Source organism: Gorilla gorilla, chromosome 4, assembly GCF_029281585.2.
Source record: "Gorilla gorilla gorilla isolate KB3781 chromosome 4, NHGRI_mGorGor1-v2.1_pri, whole genome shotgun sequence".
Taxonomy (NCBI): Eukaryota; Metazoa; Chordata; class Mammalia; order Primates; family Hominidae; genus Gorilla; species Gorilla gorilla.
The window spans coordinates 42,263,548-42,288,895 of record NC_073228.2 but is presented as its reverse complement, the minus strand read 5'-3'; the positions used below and the strand labels follow the sequence as shown (position 1 = coordinate 42,288,895).

The 25,348-nt window shown below is 42.4% G+C and overlaps 3 protein-coding genes across 5 annotated transcripts in view; 2 read left to right on the top strand and 1 right to left on the bottom strand.

The window, feature by feature from the left end:
* Positions 1–1,369, bottom strand: part of FAM117A (family with sequence similarity 117 member A) — a 78,875-nt gene extending 77,506 nt beyond the window's left edge. The window contains exon 1 of one of the 2 annotated variants that reach the window (XM_055387682.2): positions 1,297–1,369. The gene's annotated coding sequence lies outside the window, so the exon portion shown is untranslated. Of the gene's footprint in view, positions 1–727; positions 830–1,296 lie in introns of those variants that run through there. The other variant, XM_055387686.2, reaches the window with a different exon arrangement.
* KAT7 (lysine acetyltransferase 7) overlaps positions 850–25,348 on the top strand; it is a 40,548-nt gene continuing 16,049 nt past the window's right edge. The window contains exons 1-7 of one of the 2 annotated variants that reach the window (XM_019027049.4): positions 850–1,083; positions 4,142–4,289; positions 8,999–9,175; positions 10,575–10,814; positions 17,638–17,720; positions 21,371–21,460; positions 23,740–23,838. In XM_019027049.4, the coding sequence (XP_018882594.1) occupies positions 1,069–1,083; positions 4,142–4,289; positions 8,999–9,175; positions 10,575–10,814; positions 17,638–17,720; positions 21,371–21,460; positions 23,740–23,838 (852 nt within the window). In that variant the 5' untranslated portion in view covers positions 850–1,068. The remainder of the gene's footprint in view (positions 1,084–4,141; positions 4,290–8,998; positions 9,176–10,574; positions 10,815–17,637; positions 17,721–21,370; positions 21,461–23,739; positions 23,839–25,348) is intronic. The other variant, XM_019027050.4, reaches the window with a different exon arrangement.
* LOC129533706 (signal recognition particle 14 kDa protein-like) lies at positions 7,544–8,032 on the top strand. Its single transcript, XM_063706277.1, has one exon. The coding sequence runs from the start codon at positions 7,595–7,597 to the stop codon at positions 7,925–7,927; it is 333 nt and encodes a 110-aa protein (XP_063562347.1). The 5' UTR covers positions 7,544–7,594; the 3' UTR covers positions 7,928–8,032.

The following is a 25,348-nucleotide window of genomic DNA, read 5'->3' as shown; positions in this document are numbered from 1 at the left end:
CCTCTCATTATTATTTAAATGTCCATTCTTTTGGGGGCTTCAACTTCACTAAAAACATTCCTTCCTCTTCCTCCGCCTCGTAACTCTCTGCTCAAGCATCTGGATGCCAGAGGTCATTTGAGCTAAATGGGGTTCAAAGCTTTTCTGACTCTGGTACTGCATTCCCCACTTTCAAATCACATTTTTCACCCCAGGGCCCCCAGTGGTCTCAAACCCAAACACAGTGCGGGAAGGAAGTGGGCGCTCGCCACAGAGCTAAATTGGGAATTCTTTGACCTGCAGCTTCTGGAGAATGGTTTTGCCTCCTCCCCGCGACGTCAACTAACTCACTTGCTGTTAGCTAAGGGCAAGGACAATGTCTCCTCTACCAGACAGGAAACTTGATGGCGGACGCTGTCCGTTAGTTCCTTTTTCAATTCCCCATTCCCACCCCTTCGAGACCACGATGTTTCTTAAAATACAAAGTTTCTTTTACAAAACATCCCTCCGCAACTTTGAGTTTATATAATAAACGGAAACGTCCTTTAAACAATCAGGCTACGAAGGGGTTAAATCTAATCTCAGCAACCTGATGGATTCTGGGGGGTTTCCTTCCTCGACTCTAGAAATTAAAACGACCGGGAAGGGAAATTTTGCCTAAGGTAAAGATGAGAACCGTTTACATCAACTGTCAGGCTTCTGCCCCAAACAAGAATGGCTACCCACGCCCACAAACAGAGCCACTCACGTAACTAAAAATGGTTGGCTCCGGGTTCCACCACTGGAGTCACTTTCTGCCCAACTTCAAAATGGCGCCCACTAGCTTCACCAAAAGGATCGAACCTCCCAGCACCCTCTCTGGCCCGTAACGTCAGGTGACGCGAGACCCAGCCGGAAGTGAAGGAAAAAGCGCTTCAGCCCGCGGCGCCTGCGCAGAACGCTCCAGACGCTGAGAGGCAGGAGGCACTAGGGATCGTCCGCAGAATTGGGACTGATACAGAGGCCGCCACGGAGCCCGCCGGAGCCACCGTTCCTGCTGCTGCTGCCGCCGCTGCCCGAATCGGAACCGTCGGGCCGCAGCCGCCGGCAATGCCGCGAAGGAAGGTGAGAAACGGGAGAGGAGGGATGGCGGGTTTCTAAGGACAGTCGATTGAGCACCGTGACGCAGTTGGCCACGCCTCACAGTGCTTGGGTCCCAACTTCCCGCTCCCCCGAACCTTGTTCAGCCACCCTCTCTTCTGTCCATACCCAACAGAAAAATGTGGGCCCGACCCTGGCCTCGGCCTATGCTTGCAACTATTCCCGCCCTCTGCTTGCCTGGAACGGAGGCGTTCTTATTAATTGGTCGCTGAAACGTCTGGAAGCATATTGATTGGCTGGTGACGCCGCCTGTTTGGGCTCAACGGTCACCTCCCCGCGTGCGGGGGCGGTGTCTGGCCCCGGCCCCAACGCTCTCCCACTGGCTGGAGAGAACGATCCCTCCTCTCCTGATTGGTCGAGGTTGGCAGTCTGTCCTGTGGGGGCGCGGCTTACGCGGACCTCGATTGGGTGGCCCGAATCCCCGCCTTTCCGAGCGGGGACGCTGATAGGTGCAGAGGCGGGGTTTTGGAGGCCTCGTTACCTTCCAGGTGAGGGGCACAACAAAGCAGAAGACTGGGTGGTGGGAAGCCAGCGCCCACTCCCAGGGGATCCCTCTCAGGCCAGTTGCCTCCAAGCAGTTGCCTCTTTCCTTATTTGCTAGTTCGACAGCGCCTAGAAAATGCAGTTGGTAAAAACTAAAAACTTCTAGAATTAGAAGGCACTTAGAAGATCACCCAGGAATGGCCCCGTCGTTTCTTCTTACAGTTGAACTAAAGGAGGTCCATGGAGTGCTGCAAGCCACTCAGGCAGTGGCAGATCCAGAATATAGAACAAATCTAACTCAATTCAACAAATGTCTATTGACTACTTTCTGCGCGGTGGTTGCTGTGGATTCAGAAATTAATTAGATGTGATCCCTGGCTTAAGGGTGTCACAGCCCGATAGGAGAAAACAGACATGAATAACCTTAGAAGGATCTAGTAAGTTCTCAGCTTGGAGGTGTATACAAAGTGTTGCAGGAAGGAAGTGAAGGAGCAGTTAAGTCTGCCCTGGAGTACAATGGGAGATATATTGGTAAAAGCCACAGAGAAGAGCTGAGTTCCAGGATCAAGCCAGGAAGGAACAAGTCTCACGTCAAGGCTTTAAATATCTCGGTAATTAGACTATAATGGTGACTTTTAAGATTCCCCCTTCATTTCAGCCGTTTTCTGTGATTCTTGCTCATTTCCTGGCAGGTTACCCTTAAGATACTTGGAAAACTGGGTGGTATTCTTGCTCATATCAATATAAATCTTTCTCTTCACAGCGGTTTTTCAGGTTGAAAATGTACACTTTTTAATGTCTCCTAAAATGACCTCAGCTGGTGGGTGGTATGTAGGTGTTTTTTTGTTTGTTTGTTTGTTTGTTTTTGAGACGAGGTTTTGCTCTTGTTGCCCAGGTCGGAGTGCAATGGCGTGATGTTGGCTCACTGCAACCTCCGCCTCCCGGGTTCAAGCGATTCTCCTGCCTCAGTCTCTCTAGTAGCTGGGATTACAGGCGGATTCCATGACGCCCAGCTAATTTTTGTATGTTTAATAGAGACGGGGTTTCACCATGTTGGTCAGGGTGGTTTCGAACTCCTGACCTCAGGTGATCCACCCGCCTCAGCCTCCCAAAGTACTGGGATTACAGGCATGAGCCACCACGCCCGGCCGGTGGTATGTATGTAAAGGCTCACCAAATGCAGGAATAATATTGGTGCCTTGAAATAGGGCCACAGTCCTCTTTCTTAATTTCCCAAATACCGGGAGTTACTTGAAAATGTACATTTTTTTAGTAACCTGTTTGGCGGCAAATCTGTCTTAATCTGTCCTGAGGCTACTTATGGTTTTTGTGTGTCTCATTTAGTGTGACTGTTTATATTTTTTGCTGCAGAAATACTATTATGTTTTGTTATTGGGTGGTATTTGCAGGATACATGCAAAGTACTCCCCTTCTAAAAATCCAAAACAATTACAAATTCTAAACACAAGTGGCCCTCAGGGTTTTGAATAAATAATTGGGACTTACAGTGTGAATCTTTGTATTGTTTTTAGTAAATATTTTTTCCTTTCTGGTTTTGTAAAGGGTATAGTGTTAGTGCTTAATTGATAAAAGTTATCTTTATGGCTAAGAAAGAACTCCTCAGGAGGATAATAATTGACAAATCCTTGCTCATTGAAAAGATGGTTTTGAAAACAACTGTTTTTGAATACCCATGAGTCTTCATGTGCAAGCTGCCTTTTTGGAAGATAGATGGCTTTCATGTGGAGAAACGTCAAGGATAGATGGCATACGCACTAACAATTTTCATCTTTTTCTGCTTAAATTCTTTTGGGAGTAGAGTTGTGGTCCATGGTATTTTGAGATAGTGTATGGTTTTTAAAAAATGTGATAGCTTTTCATGGAGACATTGAACAAAAGCTACTCTAAGTTAAATGAGGTCCAGCACCAACGATTTTCTCACTACAGTGGACCTTTTTTTGTGATATTGATCTCCAAATAGTCTTGGTTAATACTTAGTGCTAATACAGTAAGAATTAATTCTCTTCATGGCCGGGTGTGGTGGCTCATGTCTGTAATCCCAGCACTTTGGGAGGCCAAGGCGGGTGGATCTCCTGAGGTCAGGTGTTTGAGACCAGCCTGGCCAACATAGTGAAACCCCGTCTCTACTAAAAATACAAAAATTAGCTGGGCATGATGGCGGGCGCCTGTAGTCCCAGCTACTCGGGAGGCTGAGGCAGGAGAATCACTTGAACCCGGGAGGCGGAGGTTGCAGTGAGCCACGATTGCGCCCTTGCACTCCAGCCTGGGCAACGAGAACGAATGAAACGGAAGCTCTTCATTTATTTAACAAAAGTCCCTATTTGTAGGTTGTTCCATTTAAGTGTTCTAAATAAAGTGAAGTTGCCTGAGGGGGTGGGAGGATGAGAAATGCTTGTGGAATCCTTATTTAGGTTTGAACTTGGGGTTTTCAGTGTCACAGCTTGTTTTATTTTCAATGTTAATACAAACTCTCAGACCAAATGCTTCTGTGCTAATATCTGTATCTATGGTATTACAGAGGAATGCAGGCAGTAGTTCAGATGGAACCGAAGATTCCGATTTTTCTACAGATCTCGAGCACACAGACAGTTCAGAAAGTGATGGCACATCCCGACGATCTGCTCGAGTCACCCGCTCCTCAGCCAGGCTAAGCCAGAGTTCTCAAGGTAAAAAAAAACCTTCATTTTTCCTTACCACTCATCACATCTGGCTGACTGGCCCATCACATTATTTTCCTAGTTAATGTGGAAACTGGTCCCTTGGCTTGGTGTAGATGACAGTGCACCAGATGATTGGTAAAATGTAGAGTGAATGCAGAGTTGTCAGGTCTTTAACAATGCTTCTGTGGGAGGCTACTATCCAATCTGTAGACCCAAAGGAACTGCGGATGGTATAATGGATAGAGACACACGTATGTCTTGAGTCATTTGTTTGTTTGTTTGTTTGTTTTTTTAGATCGCAGTGTCTCCATCAGTAAAATTGGAATGTTATCCCTTCACTTTCTGTTTGAATGTTTGAGGCTTAGGGACTTGAAGTCCAGATGGTATCTGATTTATGGTGGCTTGATTTAATTTTTTTTTTTTAACTTTACAGTGGTGCTAAAACAATATGCATTCAGTGGAAACTTTTAGAATTTTGAATTTCGGTCTTTTCCTGGGCCAGTGATATGTGGGCCAAATATTTTCTTGTGTTGCTGAGTGGTGGCAATGAGCCATAACTCCAGTCAGTGAGCCGTAACTCCCAGTCAGCCATTTGATCATGAGGGTAAACCAGTACTCTTCAGTGTACTGTCTTTAATAAATTATATGCAATATTCAACACTTTATTAAAAATAGGCTTTGTGTTAGATGATTGTGCACAATTGTAGGCTAATGTAAGTGGTTTGAGCCTATTTAAAGTAGGCTAGGCTAAGCTATGATGCTCGGCAGGTTAGGTGTATAGCGCTTTTTTTATTTTCTGGAGACAGGGTCTTGTGCTCTGTTGCACAGGTTGGAGTGCAGTGGTGTGATCTTGGCTCACTGCAGCCTTGACCTCCTTGGCTCAAGTGATCCTCCCACCCAGCCTCCTGAGTACCTGGGACTACAGGTGCACGCCACCACACCTAGCTAGTTTTCTTTGTTTTGTGTAGAGATGAGGTCTTATTATGTTGTCTAGGCTGGTCTCAAACTCCTGGACTCAAGCAGTCCTTCCACCTTGGCCTCCCAAAGTACGGGGGTTATAGATGTGAGCCACCATGTTCAGCCTGTAAATGCATTTTTAACTTATAATACTTTCAACTTATGATAGTTTTATTGAGACTTAACCCCATTACAAGTCAAGGAGCATCTGTAGTCTCTTGGACTTACTATTGGCAGAGGCCCACTTCTAAAACCATGTTTAACTCTGGAATGTAATCCAATAAACACTTGATAGATATTAATAGTTGTACCAAAATATCAGTGTGGAAATAATGGAATTTTGCTTTGGTAATAAGGAATTGAGAATCTTGGGGTTGGAAGGTAGTTTGAACTATCTCTAGTGCATTTAGGCATCTGGGGTTAGATTTGGAGGGTACCCTTGACCCTCCTGGCTCTGCTCTGGTATTCCCTGAGGAGGAAAGAAGGTTGCAGCTAATACAGAAAGCCGATGATCAATAGGTGATAATAGATTAAGGGAAAAAAACTTTAACATGTTTTGAGCACTTCAACAGTGTTGCTTTGGTTAATTTTTTTTTTTTTTTTTTGAGATGGAGTCTCGCTCTGTTGCCAGGCGGAGTGCAGTGGCATGATCTTGGTTCACTGCAACTTCCGCCTCCTGGGTTCAAGCAATTCTCCTGCCTCAGCCTGCAAGTAGCTGGGACTACAGGTGCACGCCACCATGCCCAGCTAATTTTTGTATTTTTAGTAGAGATGGGGTTTCACCATGTTGGCCAGGATAGTCTCAATCTCTTGACCTCATGGTCTGCCTGCCTTGGCCTCCCAAAGTGCTTGGATTATAGGCATGAGCCACCGTGCCCTGCTGCTTTGGTCACTTTTATATGAGTATGTTGCACAATGAGAGAAAAACCATCAGTTTTTCAAGCAAGAAAGTGGGAATATCCTCTTTAACAACTGTTCCTAACTTTATTTTTGAATTTAGGATTTCAGTTAAAGTATTGCTATTGTCTCTTGATTTCTTAAGCTTTAAATTTTTACCACAATGAGACTATGGATAAATAGCTACTATAACTCAAGCAGTATGTTATGTACTAGGAACCATGGTAGAAAAATCATAGTTCCTGTCCTCAAGGATCTTACAGTTCAGTGCAAGATACAGATATGAAAATTGATCATGGGAATACATTATGGCAAGGGCTGTGAGAGGGGTTTGCATAGAGTACTACATAAGCCCAGAGGTGGGACAGCCAACTTAGGGCAGCACTCCCACAATGATGAAGTCTTTTTTGTTGTTGTTGAGACAGAATCTTGCTCTGTCGCCCAGGCTGGAGTGCAGTGGCATGATCTTGGTTCACTGCAGCTTCTGCCTCCTGGGTTCAAGGAATTCTCCTGCCCCAGCCTCCCAAGTAGCTGGGATTACAGGCGAGCACCACCATACCTGGCTATTTTTTGTATTTTTAGTAGAGACAGGGTTTCACTGTGTTGTCCAGGCTTGTCTTAAACTCCTGATCTCAAGTGATCTGCCCGCCTCGGCCTCCCAAAGTGCTGGGATTACAGGCGTGAGCCGCCGTGCCCAGCTGCACACTGAGATGTCTTAAAGGCTCTGACAGGAATTTATAAGTTGAAAGATGGGAATATGTTATTCTTGGCAGATGGAACAGCATATGCTAAGGAAAAGACATAATGTTCGTAGAAAGTATAATTGACCATGCCCTAGACACCTGAAAACTAAATATTCAAAACAGCTAGGAAATGCGTAAGCGCTGAGTCTCTTTCTAGTTATCATACCTTATGACCACAGAGTTGCACAACTCCAGGGGTACCATTTACAATGTCAGCAATGTAAGGTGGTCATCCCTAGAGCACAATGTAGATCATATTGTGAAAGGAGGCCCCTTGGAGATGTACAAATTGATAACCTTGCTCTGTGCTAACTTTTCTCACCCGAAAGTTTGGAAATTTTCAGTTTTCTTCTTTAGAGAATCTATAAGATTTCTTCAGATTTTTTTTTTTTTTAAATATACGTTGGGGGGTGCAGCCGTGAGAGAGTGAGGCTGACACCGTGCCCTGGCCTGTGCATCCCGCCCTCTGAAAAAAAAATTAATTAATTAAAATAAAATATACTTTAGAGAGGATTTTGAATGTTCTCACCACAAAGAAATGACAAGTGTTTGAGATATGGATATGCTAATTATTTTGATTTCATCATTACACAATGTATACGTCTATCAGAACATCACAGTATACTCTATAAATATGTACACTTATATGTCAATTAAAACAAAACTAAGACTGCTAGGGGCTTACACGGAGGGAATTGAGCCAGCATCACCACGATGGTGTTGTTGGAGAGTGAGCAGTTCCTGACGGAGCTGAACAGACTTTTCCAGAAGTGCTGGACATCGGGCAGCATCTATATCACCTTGAAGAAGTATGGTGGTCGAACCAAACCCGTTCCAAAGAAAGGTTCTGTGGAGGGCTTTGAGCCCTCAGACAAGTGTCTGTTAAGAGCTATCGATGGGAAAAAGAAGGTCAGCACTGTGGTGAGCTCCAAGCAAGTGAATAAGTTTCAGATGGCTTATTCAAACCTACTGAGTGCTAACATGGATGGGCTGAAGAAAAGGGACAAAAAGAACAAAAGTAAGAAGACCAAAGCAGCAGCACAGTAAAGGCCACAAATTTCCTGCTTTCACCAATTAACCACTGAATTGTTATTTTTTCCTTTGGTTTTTACTTTTGGCCACATAGCTAGGTTTCTGGTTACCCTACACTAGGTGTTTTCACATAAGATGTAGGGTCCTTTTGCAAAGAATAGTTGCAATGTTTATAGGGTAGTTGTGGTAAGAATCTAGTTTATTTTACATTTGGCTAATTGGTCTGTACTGCATGGTTATATACTCCTGGATTATAGATTAAAAGTCTCTGTAGTCATCTCTGTGAAGAGCAAGCTATGATTAAACATGTCTCTTTATAAAAAAAAACACAAAAAACTAAAACATACCTACATATATTTTTAAAAAATGCTTTAATTTCAGCTTTGAATTTCCTTCATTTCCTTTGTCATCAGGTTGGAGATATAAAAGGGCTGCTGAGTGCCTCAGAATAGGTTTTTCCATCCAAAAAACTTAAAATGCTGCATTCCCGCTTTACCTTTATGAATCTATTATGATAGTGCCAGAGAGGGTAATAAGAAAGAAAAAAAAAATCGGCCCCTTAAGAAAGGAAATCGTTTTGTTTGTTGTTATATCTTTGGTAATAGAATATCTGTTTTATGGTGGGTTAGAAAAAGGGAAGAATGAGAGGATGCAGTTAATATTTATAAAGCACTCTGTACCACGGATCATGTTAAGTGCTTCACATGCATTATCTCACCTATTCCTCACCACAGTGTTATGAGGAATGTGCTACTAGTATTTTCCTTTTCAATAGGTCAGGAAACAGGCTTGGAGAAAATAACTTGCCCAAGATGCCACAGCTAGTTGGTATGGTGGAGTGGAGTTGAATCAAGTTCAGTCCTAATTCCAGAACCTAAACTTACTAATGCTGTACTACATTACATCTGTATACCTGAGCTAGGCTCTTTTGCTTATATTTTATTTAATTAGATAGATATTTTAAGGATTTGTTGGATTTTGTGAAATGTGAAGAGGAGGAGGAGCGATATTCTAATAAATTATATGGATAGGAAGTAAAACAGATTTCCATCTTTTTTCTTTATTTTCTTTTAAAATTGGGATCAGATTCCAGTCCTGTTCGAAATCTGCAGTCTTTTGGCACTGAGGAGCCTGCTTACTCTACCAGAAGAGTGACCCGTAGTCAGCAGCAGCCTACCCCAGTGACACCGAAAAAATACCCTCTTCGGCAGACTCGTTCATCTGGCTCAGAAACTGAGCAAGTGGTTGATTTTTCAGATAGAGGTGAGTGGGTATGGTATGACTTAGACCTATTACAGAGCATCTGGGTGAAATTCTTTTTAAGGAAGGCTTGGGGCCACTGCAGGTAGATGCCTAATACTTCAGCTAGATGAATGCTGTTTGCTTGCTTCCTTTCTTATGTCTTTTTTTTTTTTTTTTTTGAGACGGCGTCTCGCTCTATTGCCCAGGCTGGAGTGCAGTGGTGCAGTCTTGGCTCACTGCAAGCTCTGCCTCCCGGGTTCACGCCATTCTCCTGCCTCAGCCTCCTGAGTAGCTGGGACTACAGGCGCCTGCCACCATGCCAGGCTAATTTTTTTGTATTTTTAGTAGAGACAGGGTTTCACTGTGTTAGTCAGGATGGTCTCGATCTCCTGACCTCGTGATCCACCCGCCTCAGCCTCCCAAAGTGCTGGGATTACAGGTATGAGCCACCACACCCAGCCTCCTTTCTTATACCTTGCTGAGGACAGTTTGATATCAGAATATTCTCAAGGTCCAGAGTAGCTGGAGTATATTAAATCGTACCTGTAATAGGAAAAAGAGACTGGGCCCTTCTTAACCACATTTGAAAAGGGCTTGAAGCAGACTTTTCTTATAGCCATACTTCTCAGTCCATTTATCTCCAAATTTCTTAATGCAGAGGTCACAGACTGGTGAACTACTTCTAGCTGTCCGCATGGTTGGTTGGTTTGCTTGCACAGTGTTTAAAATTTTTTAAATTTGTTGCTAGTATTTGAAAACACAATGATTTCATATAAAAACCTGGATTAATAGTTTATTTTAAACAATGAAAAGATCTGGGAACACTGGGTGGCCAATCACCCATAGTAATAATTGGCTGGAGTTGAATAGTAGTTGTCCCCTTTAGATGGACAATGAGCTGTCTATTTGGCCTTGCTGAGCCCCTGTAGGCATTTGGTTTGCAATTCCTGATTTAGAGTCTGGAATTTCAAGATTGAATTGTTAGACTACAAAGAGGCTCACTCAAGACTCTAAGTCCATTCACATCTTACACCAAGCCTGTTCAGTGTCATCCAGAAAGATAATCACTGTCACTTATCTTCTGTCCTGTGTATCTCCTGGAAGGGAAGTGGGATAGTAATGTTTTAAAAACGTATTTCCATCTAGTTTTGATTATCCATGATTAGCAACTCAGGAGAAATACAGATAGGTGTAATAGATGAAGTACAAATTTAATTTTAATCAGAATTTAAAGTTGCACAAAATGGATGGTGTAGAAGTGCCTCTTCATTTTCTATTTAGCCGTCTAGCAGATGAATAGCTGAAAGTTACTGGTTAAATCATAGAAAAAGAATCTGGGAAGCCCATAAACTCTTCTGAATAGTAAACTTCTAAATAAATGAACTCCACTCATAACTTCTACCAATTGCTTTTGCTTTAGAAACTAAAAATACAGCTGATCATGATGAGTCACCGCCTCGAACTCCAACTGGAAATGCACCTTCTTCTGAGTCTGACATAGACATCTCCAGCCCCAATGTGTCTCACGATGAGAGCATTGCCAAGGACATGTCCCTGAAGGACTCAGGCAGTGATCTCTCTCATCGCCCCAAGCGCCGTCGCTTCCATGAAAGCTACAACTTCAATATGAAGTGTCCTACACCAGGCTGTAACTCTCTAGGTCAGTGTGCCCCAGCTTCATGACATCCTTTGTTCTGTGGTTCTCTCTCCCAGGATCATCCAGAAATGTTTTGTGTTCTGTTGGGATTTAGCTTCTTAGGCTCTTCAGTGGTCATGTGCTGAGTGATAATGAGTTGCTCACTTGAATAAAAGCATTTCTCTTCTTGGCCGATGGTCCATAATAATAGATCTGGTTGTAAGGAAATTAACTATGATGAGCCATTCAGTTTATCTAGAGCTTTTCCCAGTGAAAAATTCCCTCATTTTCCTAGCAAAAGCAAAAAAGACTATCTGCAGATATCTTACTGCATGGCACATAGCTCGTACTCAGTGAGGACTAGTTAAGGATAAGGTAGTGCAGAATAGTGGTTGCACGGCCATAGCTGTTAAGGAAATGAGAAAAACATTTCCTGTCAAGAGGTTGTGAAATTAGGAGTACACATGAGACCCTGGCCTTCTGTAACTTTAGTAGCTTTAGGTCCCTTGCTTTGTGTACTTAGTAAGTATAAACAAGATAAAATATTTCTTCTGTGATAAATAAGTATCTTATTATTTTCTTATGAGTTTTACCCCTTAGTGAATTACTTTAGAGATTCTTGTGGTTTGAACCTTATTTGTGCACCTTCAGTGAGCTGAGGTGCAAATATTGGGCTTAAGGTTTTGTCTAGAGTTGGAAGATGCTGATTGGGAGGTAAGGGGCCTTTCACTACTGGGTCTACTTCTCAAATTCACCCTTTGCATGTGGCTATCAAGTTTGAAAAACCTTAGAACAGAGTAAATTGCTGCTTGGCAGGCCAACAGTACACTTCCTGTAGTGTGTTTTGTTTGTTTGTTTGTTTTTGAGATGGAGTCTCGCTCTGTTGCCCAGGCTGGAGTGCAGTGGTGTGATCTCGGCTCACTGCAACCTCCGCCTCCCAGGTTCAAGCGATTCTCCTGCTTCAACCTCCTGAGTAGTTGGGATTACAGATGCCCATAACCACACCTAACTTTTGTATTTTTAGTAGAGATGGGGTTTCGCCATGTTGGTCAGGCTGGTCTCGAACTCCTGACCTCATGATCTGCACGCCTTGGCCTCCCAGAGTGCTGGGATTACAGGCATGAGCCTTTTGTTTGTTTTTATAGAGAGACAGGGGTCTCACTTTATTGCCCAGGCAGAGGTGCAGTGGCATGATCATAGCTCACTGCAGCCTTAACTCCTAGGCTTAAGTGATCCTCCCATCTCAGCCTCCCAAGTAGCTGGGACTACAGGCACGTGCCTTTCAAGCTTGGCTTTTTTTTTTTTTTTTTTTTTTTTTCCTTATTTTTTAGTGACGAGGTTTTTGCTGTGTTGTTCAGGTTGGTCTTCAACTCCTGGGCTCAAGCAGTCCTCCCCACTCAGCCTGCTGAGTAGCTGGGACTACAAGCGTGAGCCACCATGCCCAGTGGTTTTCTGTAGTGTTTAATTAATTTGGATTGTTTCCTGGCCTTTTTTTTTTTTTTTTTTTTTGAGACTGAGTCTCACTCTGTCCCCCAGGCTGGAGTGCAGTGGTGCGATCTCAGCTCACTGCAAGCTCCGCCTCCCGGGTTCACACCATTCTCCTGCCTCAGCCTCCCGAGTAGCTGGGACTACAGGCGCCCACCACCATGCCCGGCTAATTTTTTGTATTTTTAGTAGAGACAGGGATTCACCGTGTTAGCCAGGATGGTCTCGATCTCCTGACCTCGTGATCCGCCCACCTTGGCCTCCCAAAGTGCTGGGATTACAGGCATGAGCCACCGCGCCTGGCCATTTCCTGGTCTTATAGCAGTTTCTCAGATAATTTCAAACCATCGGAATAAATACAGCAAAGTTGTCTTGAACTCCATACCAGTTGTCACTCAAAGAAGATAATTGTTTCAGGCCTGCATTGATTTCCTTGGAATAAATAATGAGAAAAACTAAGAAAGACAATATATTACACTAGTAGATGATATGATGGCTAATGTGCTTTAAGAGTTTAAGGGGATCTGCTTGCCATGCAGCAAGAAAAGGAATTTTCCTCTGCTTCTGCTTGTTACTAACCATGTGTTGCTAAATTGTTAATTTTATGTACTATATTTGGTCATTCATGAAGCAAATATTTACTGAATATTGGTCATGTGCCAGATACTGTTTTAAGTTATGAGGATGTAGCTATGAACAAGTCAAAGTCTCTGCCCTCATGGAGCTTATAGTCTAGCTGAGAAAGGCAAATAGATAGACGTATAATATATCAACTGGAGATAAATGCTGTGAAGGAAAATGAAACTGGGAGTACTGAGGGTAGGATATTGTGTGTGTATATACATACATATGTGTATGTATATGTGACATATATATGTAGTTGGCTAGGAAAAGCTGCTGTGATATGGTCACATTTGAGCGGAGACTTGCTGTTGGAATATTTGAGAATAAGCATTATAGGTAAGGAGAACAGCAAGTGCTCTGGGCAAGAGAATAGTTAACCAGTTTGAGGAACACTTAGAGGCCAATATACTTGGGGCAGAATGACCAGAACGGAGAGGAGGAGATAGGTCAGAATGGGGCCTGATTGTGTTATTTATGCCCAGGAGTTAACCTCTTAATGGGGTAGACCATAGGGTAAATAAAAAATATGTTGTATTAGAGGAAAGTTTACTTGTATTTGTTTATTTATTTATTTTGGAGACAGAGTCTCACTCTATAATTACCAGGCTGGAGTACAGTGGCGTGGTCACTCACTGCAACTTCCGCCTCCCGGGCTCAAGCGATTCTCGTGCGTCAGCCGCCTGAGTAGCTGGGGATTACAGGCATGTGCCACCACGCCTGGCTAATTTTTGTATTTTTTAGTAGAGACAGGGCTTTGCCATGTTGGCTAGGCTGGTCTCAAACTCTTGGGCTCAAGTGAAAAAGTTTACTTTGACTTTGGTTTTAATGTATTGGAACTTTGAAAAATATGAACCTGAGCTTCCAAAGTATCCTTTTATTTTGAGGCAGAGTCTCACTCTGTCACCTAGGCTGGAGTGCAGTGGTGCAATCTCAGCTCACCGCAACCTCCGCCTCCCAGGCTTAATTGATCCTCCAACCTCAGCCTCCCAAGTAGCTGGGACTACAGGCACATGCCACCATGCTCAGCTAATATTTGTATTTATTGTAGAGACAGGGTTTCACCATGTTGCCCAGGCTGGTCTTGAACTCCTGGGCTCAAGTGACCCTCCCACCTCAGCCTCCCAAAGTGTTGGGATTACAGGCGTGAGCCACTGCACCGGGCCCCAAAATATTCTTGACCCTAGTCTATTCCTTAAGAGTTTTATGTACTTGTGAAAAATTAAAACGCTATAGGAAAGTTTGAAGTGCATTAAGTAAAAATTGCCCTTCACTCATACCCGCAGAACTGTGCCACAGATACAAAACTTCTGTTTGCAGTTTTCTACGAATGCTTCCAAGAAGTTTTTCTACATATATAAGCACACGTATATGTACACATATTTCCTTTTTGTGATTATTCATAAAACGGAAAATAGGATACATTTGTTGGTTGTACATCTTGGGTATTTGTATTTAGAGGCTTGTCTTTTTAAAAGATGCAGAGAATTTCATTATATTGATAGTTTATACATTATTTAAATTGTCTCATTGACATTTAGATTGTTTCTCATTTTTAGCTTTTTTGAACAATATTGTAATGGGTAGCCTTGTATGAACATATTTTGTTGTCTTTCTAGCAAATCTGTAGGATAAATTCAGAGCAGTGGAATTTTTAGGTCAGTAGATCAGCTGTTCCTTTTTTATTGTAGATAATAGATTGGTTTTATTTAACATATAAAAGAAAACATGCCCTGAATAAATTACTAAGAAGTATGGATATGCCTGGGTGCGCTGGCTCATGCATGTAATCCCAGCACTTTGGGAGGCCGATGTGGGCAGATCACCTGAGGTCAGGAATTCGAGACCAGCCTGGCCAACATGGTGAAACCCCATCTCTATTAAAAATACAAAATTAGCCAGGCGTGGTGGCGGCGCTTGTAATCCCAGCTACTGGGGAGGCTGACGCAGGAGAATTGCTTGAACCTTGGGAGGTGGTGGTTGCAGTGAGCTGAGATTGGCCATTGCACTCCAGCCTGGGCAACAAGAGTGAAACTCCATCTCAAAAAAAAAAACGACGTATGGATACATAGTATCTGAAAAGCAAGTCTTGCAGTAGTAGTGACATTACTTTTTTTGAGACAGGGTCTCTCTGTCACCTAGGCTGGAGTATGGTGGTGTGACCATGACTCACTGCAGCCTTGACTTCCTGGGCTTAAGTGATCCTGCCACCTCAGCCTTCTGAGTAGCCAGGACTACGGGCATGGACTACCATGCCTGGCTAATTATTTTTCTTTTTGTAGAAATGGAGTCTCACTACGTATGTCGCCCAGGCTGGCCTCAAGCTCTTGGAGTCACATAGTCCTCCTGTGTTGGCCTCCCAAAGTGCTGGCATTACAGGTGTGAGCCACTGAGCCCAGCTGATGCTACATTGTATGTATGGTATTTGATCAGTGAGGATGGTTTTTCGTGTTCAAGATAATTTTGCGGACCTCTAAAATTGCATTTTTTTTTTTTTTTCTGAGATGGAATCTTGCTCTGTTGCCCAGGCTGGAGTGCAATGATGCGATCTTGGCTCACTATAGCCTCTGCCTCCCAGGTTCAAGCGATTTGCCTGCCTCAGCCTCCTGAGTAGCTGGGATTACAGGCATGCATCACCATGCTGGTCTAATTTTTATATTTTTTAAAGTAGAGATGGAGTCTCACCATGTTGGCCAGGCTGACCTCAGGTGATCTACCCGCCTCGGCCTCCCAAAGTGCTGGGATTACAGGTGTGAGCCACCGTGCCTGGCCCTAAAATTGCATTTTTAAAATTTATTTATTTTATTTTATTTTTTTGAGATGGAGTCTTGCTTTGTCACCCAGGCAGGAGTGCAGTGGTGCAATCTCGGCTCACCGCAAGCTCCGCCTCCCGGGTTCACACCATTCTCCTGCCTCAGCCTCCCAAGTAGCTGGGACTACAGGCACCTGCCACCACGCCCGGCTAATTTTTTGTATTTTTAGTAGAGACGGGGTTTCACCATGTTAGCCAGGATGGTCTCGATCTCCTGACCTCGTGATCCGCCTGCCTCGCCCTCCCAAAGTGCTGTGATTACAAGCGTGAGCCGCTGCGCCCGGCCTAAAATTGCATTTTTAATAATACAGTCCCGGAGAAATGATGGCCTGAATGTCCTAAAATCACCCATTCACCAGTACTTGGACTGTTTTTTCCTTTTAAAGTTTATTCTATAAATTATGTTATGTAAGCTTTAAACTCCACTTTCTTCTTTACCCCAAATTAAATGTCTTTTTTTTTTGTTGTTGTTAATGAAAGATGAAGATTTTTGTAGACTTGCTATTCAGGTTAGCTAACTTTTTATCTCATTAGCATTGTCCTATGACCTCTTTCAATCTTAGGTGTTTTATAAACCTTTTGGTTGAAGAGAAATATATAAAAAGGAAATAATGTTCAATTCCCTGTGTGTTTTCAAAAAAACCAAATGAAAAATAGATGAATGGGCCGGGCGCGGTGGCTCACGCCTGTAATCCCAGCACTTTGGGAGGCTGAGGCAGGCAGATCACGAGGTCAGGAGATCGAGACCATCCTGGCTAACATGGTGAAACCCCATCTCTACTAAAAATACAAAAAATTAGCCGGGCGTGGCGGCAGGCGCCTGTAGTCCCAGCTACTCAGGAGGCTGAGGCGGGAGAATGGCGTGAACCCAGGAGGCGGAGCTTGCAGTGAGCCGAGATCGCATCACTGCACTCCAGTCTGGGCAACAGAGCAAGACTCCGTCTCAAAAAAAAAAAAAGAAAAATACATGAATGAAGAGATACCCATTTAAATAAAACAAGCTTTCGTGTTTTGTTATTCCTAACATTTTTCCGTCTTCAGAAGGCCTCGTGTTACTGCCTGTTTCAGGCGTGGCTCATGCCTGTAATCCTAGCACTTTGGGAGGCGGAGGCAGGAAGATTGCTTGAGTCCAGGAGTTCAAGACCAGCCTGGGCAACACTGAGACCCATTTCTACAAAAAATTTTAAAATGGGCCCAGCATGATGTTGTGAGCCTGTAGTCCCAGCTGCTTGGGAGGCTGAAGTGGGAGGATCACTTGAGCCCAGGGGTTCAAGGCTGCTTTGAGCCATGGTTGCACCACTGCATTCCAGCCTAGGTGACATAAAAAAATTTTTTAAAGTAAAAAAAATCTGATTATAGAAGAATCCTAAATCTTTAAGCAAAACTCAGTTCTCCCTCCAAAAAATAAGTATTTAATCTGGTTTAAAGTTATGTAAGTATGTTTACTTATATGATAGAAAAGGCCGCTTCTCCATTTTTCATAAATTTGAGTATTGAAAGGGGTTAAATTCAGGTTGGATAACATTGCACAGTAGAAAGAAAAGTACACTTATTCTACATATAACCTGATTAATTTAGTATAGGAGAGTTACATTCCACCAAAAGAAAGTGTTCCTGTTCATAGTCTTGGGCTTTAATTACAAATGTTGACTTCGTGACATTTTGAGATTTGAGAAGTCTAAGAGCAGAAAGAATTATAGTTTATATTGATCATATATAAGCATGCTCAAAGACTGCCAGATCCATCCTGTGGAAGAAAAGAATGAGTGCAAGTTATAGCCCTACCAGCCTTATGTTTGGTGGATTCAGTCTGATCAGACATATATTTGATAAAAATGATGTAGCAAAAAAACAGGTTTGTCTTAGAGAAACATACTACTTTCTAAGCGTGTCTTCTTTCTTGAGATTAAGTTTTCCCTCCTTTAACAGGACACCTTACAGGAAAACATGAGAGACATTTCTCCATCTCAGGATGCCCACTCTATCATAACCTCTCAGCTGACGAATGCAAGGTAATTGTGCTCTCATTTATTCAACACATGCTTATTGAGTGCTTACCGTTTGCCAGGCACTTTGCTAAACACTGGGGATACAGTGGCCAACAAGATGGGTAGGGTCCTTGTTCTTACATTGTAGTGGAGGAAACATAAAAAACAATGTGCTTTTTTAGAAAAAACTAGTTAAACAGACAAAAGAATTGTAATATGTAATGAGTGCTTTGAGAGAAATTAACAAGGAGATTATGAAACATTTGGAACATCAGCCACTAGTGCATTGATATTTTCTATTGAAAATTGGCTTCGAAGACTGCTAGGGACTTATTCCACTAAGGAATAACTTGCATAAATATGTGATCTTAATATTTATGCATTCGGTTCTCTTCTCATAAATCTATGAAGTCATTTTGCTTTTAAAAACCTTTCATAATTCTTGTTCCTTTTTCTGTCCATTTCTGTGAAATGCTTTTTGTTACTCTCAGTCACACCTACTCTTGGCTAAATCGTCTTTTAAATTCTTGAAACATAGCTCCTAAATAACCTTTGGGATTTTGAGATAATGTATTTAAGTAGAAGCTCAGATCCCATTTGTGTGTTCTTGTGTGGGTTGCTGTTCCCAAGGATGGAACCGAAGATCTAATTATGGGGAAGCAAGAGTGGAAAATGTTATTAATTAAGTGGATTGCTTGAGTAGTATTGGACAGGTTATCTAAGCTGGTTAGACCAAAGTATTATTGTTGTTTTTGTTGTTACTTTGCTAGTGACACCAGGGTCACAGGTTTATTCCTGTTTGAGCCAATTTCATTGTGAGGAAAATTAGATTCCCTAGCTAACATTAATTTTCCTTGATTCAGAATTTGTTTTCTTATTTACAGGTAGACCGCAGGGGTGAAAGTTTCTTTTGTGTGGTTAGTCTTTCAGCAAAGTAGTGTACTTTCCGTGCTTGTATGGATTTTAAGGTCAATGACCCTACTCTTATTTTTCTTCATTCCAAATCATTTTATAAGTGGCAATTCCTTCTGCTCTGTGTAAAAGTGAGTTGTAGATCTTCCCATTGTCCTCCCATTATTCTGGGACTAAATCAAAACAGAAAAAGCTGTGCCCACATCTGTGTCAGAAGCAGGAAAGGCTTCAGGTACTTCTTTCTCAGAAAATAACTGCGATCCCTGCTTTTTGAGAGTTGTTCTCTACCACTTGTCTCTAAATATAATGATCTGATACTATGGATGGTTTTACATAAAAATCTTCCTGAGATGTCTTTTGCTTTTGAAATTGTTAGTTTGTAGCAATATCACCATGTAACGTTAAGCAGTTTATTTTAGAAAAAGAAAAATTTCAGTTTGGTGAAGAAAATTCTGACCAAAGGAAAACATTTCTATCTTGAATTTATCCTCTTTGTTCTCTCTTCTTTGCAAGGGGCATTAGGCGCAGAATAATCCATCTTTACTACTGGAACATGTGCATGGAGGATCAGGAGAATTTCTGAGATGATATATTTTTATTACATTTAGAACCTAAGTGGAAAGATTAGACAAATTCCCCACATTTATTAACAGCTCTAGTGTTTTTGAAGAACCTGCATATACATGATTGCTCTTGAGTTTCCCAGGACACCCTTGCGATCAGTGATGTTACATTTGTATTCAGTCATATATTTCTGTAGCTGCATGTGCCAAATACAGGTATCTGAGGATTCAGTGAATAAAAGACTGCATTTAAGGAGCTTATGTTCTCACAGGGGGAGGCAATATAAACCTTCAAATTAATAAGTACATAATTTTGTGCAGTGATAAATATTGTGAGGAAAAAAAGATGAATGATATAGAGAGAGTCTGTTGCGGGGGTGAGGGTAGGGATAGCACTGCTTTTCCCAGGATGGTCCTGGAAGACATTCCTGAGGAGATGGCATTTGATCTGGGACGTGGATGATGGCAAAGAAGCAGTTGTGTAAAGATCTAGAAGGAAAGATATCTTAAGTAGAAGCAACAGCAAGTGCAGAGGCCATGAGGCACGGCTAAACTGATGGGTTTGAGAGGCTGAATGAAAGTAGGCCGTGTATGGCTGGATCCAGATCATAAAGGACCTCGTGGACCTTGGCACAGGAGTATATTTTTGTTCTGATAGAATGAGAAGCATTTGGGGGGCTTTAACAAAGGCATGACAGGATTTCAGGCACGCTTTTGAAAACTGAAGACTTGTTAACATGGAGAATGGAGTGTAGGGGCAAGAGTTGATGCAGGGTATAGGGTGCTTGGGAGACTGCATGGAAGTTCAGGCAGTAGTTGGTGGACTGGACTAGCTTTGTATCGGCAGCAATTCTAAGACTAGGTTGGATTCAGGATACGTTTTAGAGGGGAGCAACCCGTTAGGCTTGCTGATTGATTTGATGTGAGGTGTGAGAAAAGAGAAGAATCTAGGATAACATTCAAGTTGTTGACTGGATCAGCTATTTAGACAGTATTGCCATTTATTAATACTGGGAAGATTTGGGGTAGAGCAGATTTGTGGAGAAATGCCAGTCGTTCTGTTTTGACCATTCTGAGTTTTAGTGGTGAAGTGGAATAAGCAGTTGGATATCAGTTCCCAATTCCCAGATTATGAAACAGAAACTGTTGAGAGCTGATGTGATTTGTCTGAGGTCATGTAACTACAGAATTAAGTTTCCCTGGAGACTTGAACCCAGGTTTTCTTTTTTTTTTTTTGAGACAGTCTCGCTCTGTCACCCAGGCTGGAGTGCATTGGTGCAATCTCAGCTCACTGCAATCTCAGCCTCCTAGATTCAAGCAATTCTCATGCCTCAGCCTCAAGTAGCTGGGATTACAGGTGTGCGCCACCACGCCTGGCTAGTTTTTGTATTTTTAGTAAAGACGGGGTTTCACCATGTTGCCCAGGCTGGTCTTGAACTCCTGGCCTCAAGTGATCTGCCCACCTTGGCTTCCCAAAGTGCTGGGATTACAGATGTAAGGCACTGCATGTGGCCAAGCCCAGGTTTTCTTTCTTTTTTTTTTTTTTTTTGAGACAGAGTCTTGCTCTGTTGTCCAGGCTGGAGTGCAGTGGTGTGATCTCGGCTCACTGCAACTTCTACCTCCCGGGTTCAAGCAGTTCTCCTGCCTCAGCCTCCTGAGTAGCGGGGATCACAGGCGCCTGCCACCATGCCTGGCTAATTTTTTGTATTTTTAATAGAGACGGGGTTTCACCGTGTTGGCCAGGCTGGTCTCAAACTCCTGACCTTAGCTAATCTGCCCGCCTCAGCCTCCCAAAGTGCTGGGATTACAGGCGTGAGGCACCACACCCAGCCCAAACCCAGGTTTTCTAATGTTTTCTTTGTACTTCCATACGCTATTCTTGCACTTCCTCATGCTTTTTTTATTTATTTATTGTACTTTGGGAAGAGTCCAGGCTCAGAGTCATCAGACATGATTAAAACCTTAGTGATCCCATCATTTAGCTGGATCATTTCAACTTCTCTGATCCTGTTATTGGCTGAGAAGGCAGAATGTGAAGCTTGCCTTATCTCTTTCTTGTAGAGATTGTGACGATAAGTGTGAAGACCCTTTGAAAGTAAAGTACAACATAAATCCAAGGCATTATCATTGTATTCTTATGCTTTAAGTAAACGTAGTCTTAGAAGCAGGTGGATTTATTGACGTTGTTGATGGTTGCAGGTGAGAGCACAGAGCCGGGATAAGCAGATAGAAGAAAGGATGCTGTCTCACAGGCAAGATGACAACAACAGGCATGCAACCAGGCACCAGGTATGGGCCTTGTTAAAGCACTGGCCATTCATAGTTTGAGGTCTGTTTCTTGGATCTCCTCTATAATTGTCTTCAGGCATGTCTATGCCTCATTTCCTGTGGTATGTCTTCCAGATGTAAATTTAGAATCATGTTTGTTTTTCAAACAGTAAATTTTCATAAAACAAACACTTCTACCTCATGAATGAAGGAATCATGCTATCTACAGTAGTAGTAATAGTAGTAGCAGTAGTAGTAGTAGATAATTCTGATTATTTGAAAGATTACACTTGCTGCTTCATTTCCTCACTTCGCATCCTTTAAGACTATTGTAGCTTGCTTTCAAACCTCTCCACTCTGCTAGCACCTTTCCAAGGCCACCAGTGACTTTTCCCCAGCATTTGACACTTGCTGACTGTGTTATTTGTCTTCTACTTATCTCTTCCCTTGGTTTGTAGGGAGCATCCTGGCTTGGTCCTAATCCTCCTCCTGCCTCTCTGAACATTCCTGCCACATTGGTTCACTTACTTCCTTGTTCTTCCCTAAATGCCTTTGGTCTTCACTCTTCCTGTTTTCCTGCCTGGAACGCTATACCTGTACCAAGAAGAGATGGTATTTTCTTTCAAGGCCCATGCAGTTCTCAGCTGTTGGAGGAATTTTTCCCAAATTCTCTCCCACCGTTAAGGAATTTCTTCCTTATGTATTCCCATTGTAGTGCTCTCAAAATGTTAGCCTTTGTGACATATTATATTTTGTTCATCATTTAGGTGTCTGTTTTTGCAGTTAGATTATAGGTGGATAGCAGAGATATATGGTGATGAGGAAGAAGTTTGACTTTGGAGCCAAACAGATGTGAATTTGAATACCGATTATTTAACTCTAGCTATGTTGTCCCGGGCAGGTCAACTAACCTATTTCTTTGTTAATAAGAAGAGGTGAATAATGCCTACCTGGCAGGGGAGTCAGCTAAATTATGTATGTAAAGTACCTATACCCAGTGCTTGGCAGGTAAAAAGCACTCCATAAGTGGTAACTACACTTTTCTTCGTTGTCTATCTTAGGTTTAATTTAATTTAATTTAATTAATTTATTTTTTTAGACAGAGTTTCACTCTTTTTGCCCCGGCTGGAGTGCAATGGTGTGATCTCAGCTCACTGCAACCTCCGTCTCCCAGGTTCAAGTGATTCTCTTGCCTCAGTCTCCCAAGTAGCTGGGATTACAGGGGCACGCCACCACGCCCAGCTAATTTTTGTATTTTTAGTAGAGACAGGGTTTCACCATGTTGGCCAGGCTGATCTTAAACTCCTGACCTCCAGTAATCCACCTGCCTTGGCCTCCCAAAGTGCTGGGATTATAAGCATGAGCCACTGTGCCCAACCTTGGGTTTTATTCTTATTCAGTTTTTCTATTTAAATTAATACGTATAAATGAATTTTTGTACCACTGTTGATCAGATCAATAAGCATTAATTGGAAAACAGTAAGCATTCTATAAATGATTAGTTGAAATGATCTTAATTTTATTCTTGTTGCTTTGGTGGAGACGTCTATCCTTAGTTTATGTTAATAGTAAAATAAGTTTGTATTCCTGAACCTATATTTAACTGGCAGTAAAGGTGGTGGGTGATGAGAACCTGATTTGGAATTTTTAAATTGCCATATTCATGAAAAAATTAGCTGGGCGTGGTGGTGTACACCTTTAGTCCCAGTTACATGGAAGGCTGAGGCAGGAGGATGGCTTGAGCACAGGAGGTAGAGGTTGCAGTGAGCCACGATCGTGCCGCTGCATTTCAGCCTAGCGGTCTCGCTCTGGCGAGACCCTGCCTCAAAAATAATACAAATGAATAAAATAAAATTGCCATATGATTTGCAGTGTGGCTAGAAAATTTCTGGCATTTTTTTCTCTTTAAAATTTTGTAAATGTTTTGGTACCTTCTTTTTTTTTTGTTTTTGTGCCAGAGTCTCGCTCTGTCTCCCAGGCTGGAGTGCAGTGGCATGACTGGCTCACTGCAACCTCTGCCTCCCGGGTTCAGGTGATTCTCCCACCTCAGCCTCCCGAGTAGCTGGGATTACAGGCGTGCACCACCATGCCTGGCTAATTTTTGTATTTTTAATAGAGATGAAGATTCACCATGTTGTCCAGGCTGGTCTTGAACTCCTGATCTCAGGTGGTCTGCCTGCCTTGGCCTCCCAAAGTGCTGAGATTACAGGCGTGAGCTACCGTGCTGGGCCTTGGCACTTTGATTTTGAAGCTTAGCTTTATATGGAGTTTTCTCTCAGTTTTCTCCTTTTTCCTTTTAGGCACCAACGGAGAGGCAGCTTCGATATAAGGAAAAAGTGGCTGAACTCAGGAAGAAAAGAAATTCTGGACTGAGCAAAGAACAGAAAGAGAAATATATGGTGAGGGAAAGTTAAATATTTAATGAGCATGAACTCCTGCTATCACATTTGATTCCTTTTGCTTTCTGAGCTTCTGCCTTTCAGATTTGCCATTTAGTATTCTCCACATGTGAATACCAATTGACTCTTCTATGGCACTTAGAGTTTATTTCGTCCCCCAAAACTGAATTGTTGAGAGTGGAAACAGGAGGTCTTGGGAAAATAAAATACAATTAGAATTTAAATTTTAAAAAATTTGATCCTCTAGTTGTTCATAAATTTTACTTTCATCTTAAAGGGTTAAATTTACCCGCTAGAACACATGCCATGGCACTGGAAACGTCTGTATGAAGAACAACATTCAAGCTTAATAGTAGTCTGCTTATTTTAATGGAAAAATAGATTTCCTCCATGATTAAAAGGTATTAATTGGGTGAATATTCTGTAATAGACCTTCTTGTAGTATTTTAACATTTTTTTCTAACTTTAGAAGTAATGTACATTTGTAAGAGAATTTAGAGTGATTAAGCAAAGTATATGGAAGAAAACAAATCCTACTACCTAAAAATAGCCACAGTTAGTGTTTTTGGATATATCCTAGCTTTTTCACAATCTCTTATTTACATAATTACCTTCTTACTGTATGTAGCACTTTGAATTCTGCGTTTTCACTTAAAAATCTTTTTTTTTTTGAGACAGTCAGCCAGGCTGGAGTGCAGTGGCACAATCTCGGCTCACTACACAACCTCTGCCTCCTGGGCTCAAGTAATTCTCCTGCCTCAGCCTCCCGAGTAGCTAGGATTACAGACATGTGCCACCACGCCCAGCTAATTTGTGTATTTTTAGTAGAGACGGGGTTTTACCATGTTGGCCAGGCTGGTCTCGAACTCCTGACCTCAGGTAATCTGCCCACCTCGGCCTCCCAAAGTGTTGGGATTACAGGCATGAGCTACCATGCCCGGCCTTAAACATCTTTTTTTAGGAAAATATTTTATTATAAATGTATTAATACGTGCTTACTACTGAAAATACCAAAAATATAGAGAAGAAACATTCCAATAAAAAAAAATTGTCCTTCAAGATACAAACCACTGCTTAACATTTTGATGTGTGTTCTTTCACAGTCTTTTTCTTTTTCTTTCTTTTTTTTTTTTTTTTTTTTGAGACAGAGTCTTGCTCTGTCACCAGGGCTGAAGGCTGGAGGCTGGAGTGCAGTGGTGCGATCTTGGCTCACTGTATGTAACCTCTGCCTTCTGGGTTCGAGCAGTTCTCTGCCTCAGCCTCCCAAGTAGCTGGGATTACAGGCGCCCACCACCACACCCGGCTAATTTTTGTATTTTTAGTAGAGATGGGGTTTCACCATGTTGGCCAGGCTGGTCTTGAACTCCTGACCTCGTGATCCACCCGCCTCGGCCTCCCAAAGTGCTGGGATTATAGGCATGAGCCACTGCACCCGGCCTTTTTTTTTTTTTTTTTAATTTATTTATTTTAAATTTTAGATAAGGGTGTACATGTGCGGGTTTGTTACATA

Excerpts from the sequence above, each read along its gene's own strand:
- LOC129533706 (XM_063706277.1), top strand. The coding sequence starts at position 7,595 with ATGGTGTTGTTGGAGAGTGAGCAGTTCCTGACGGAGCTGAACAGACTT.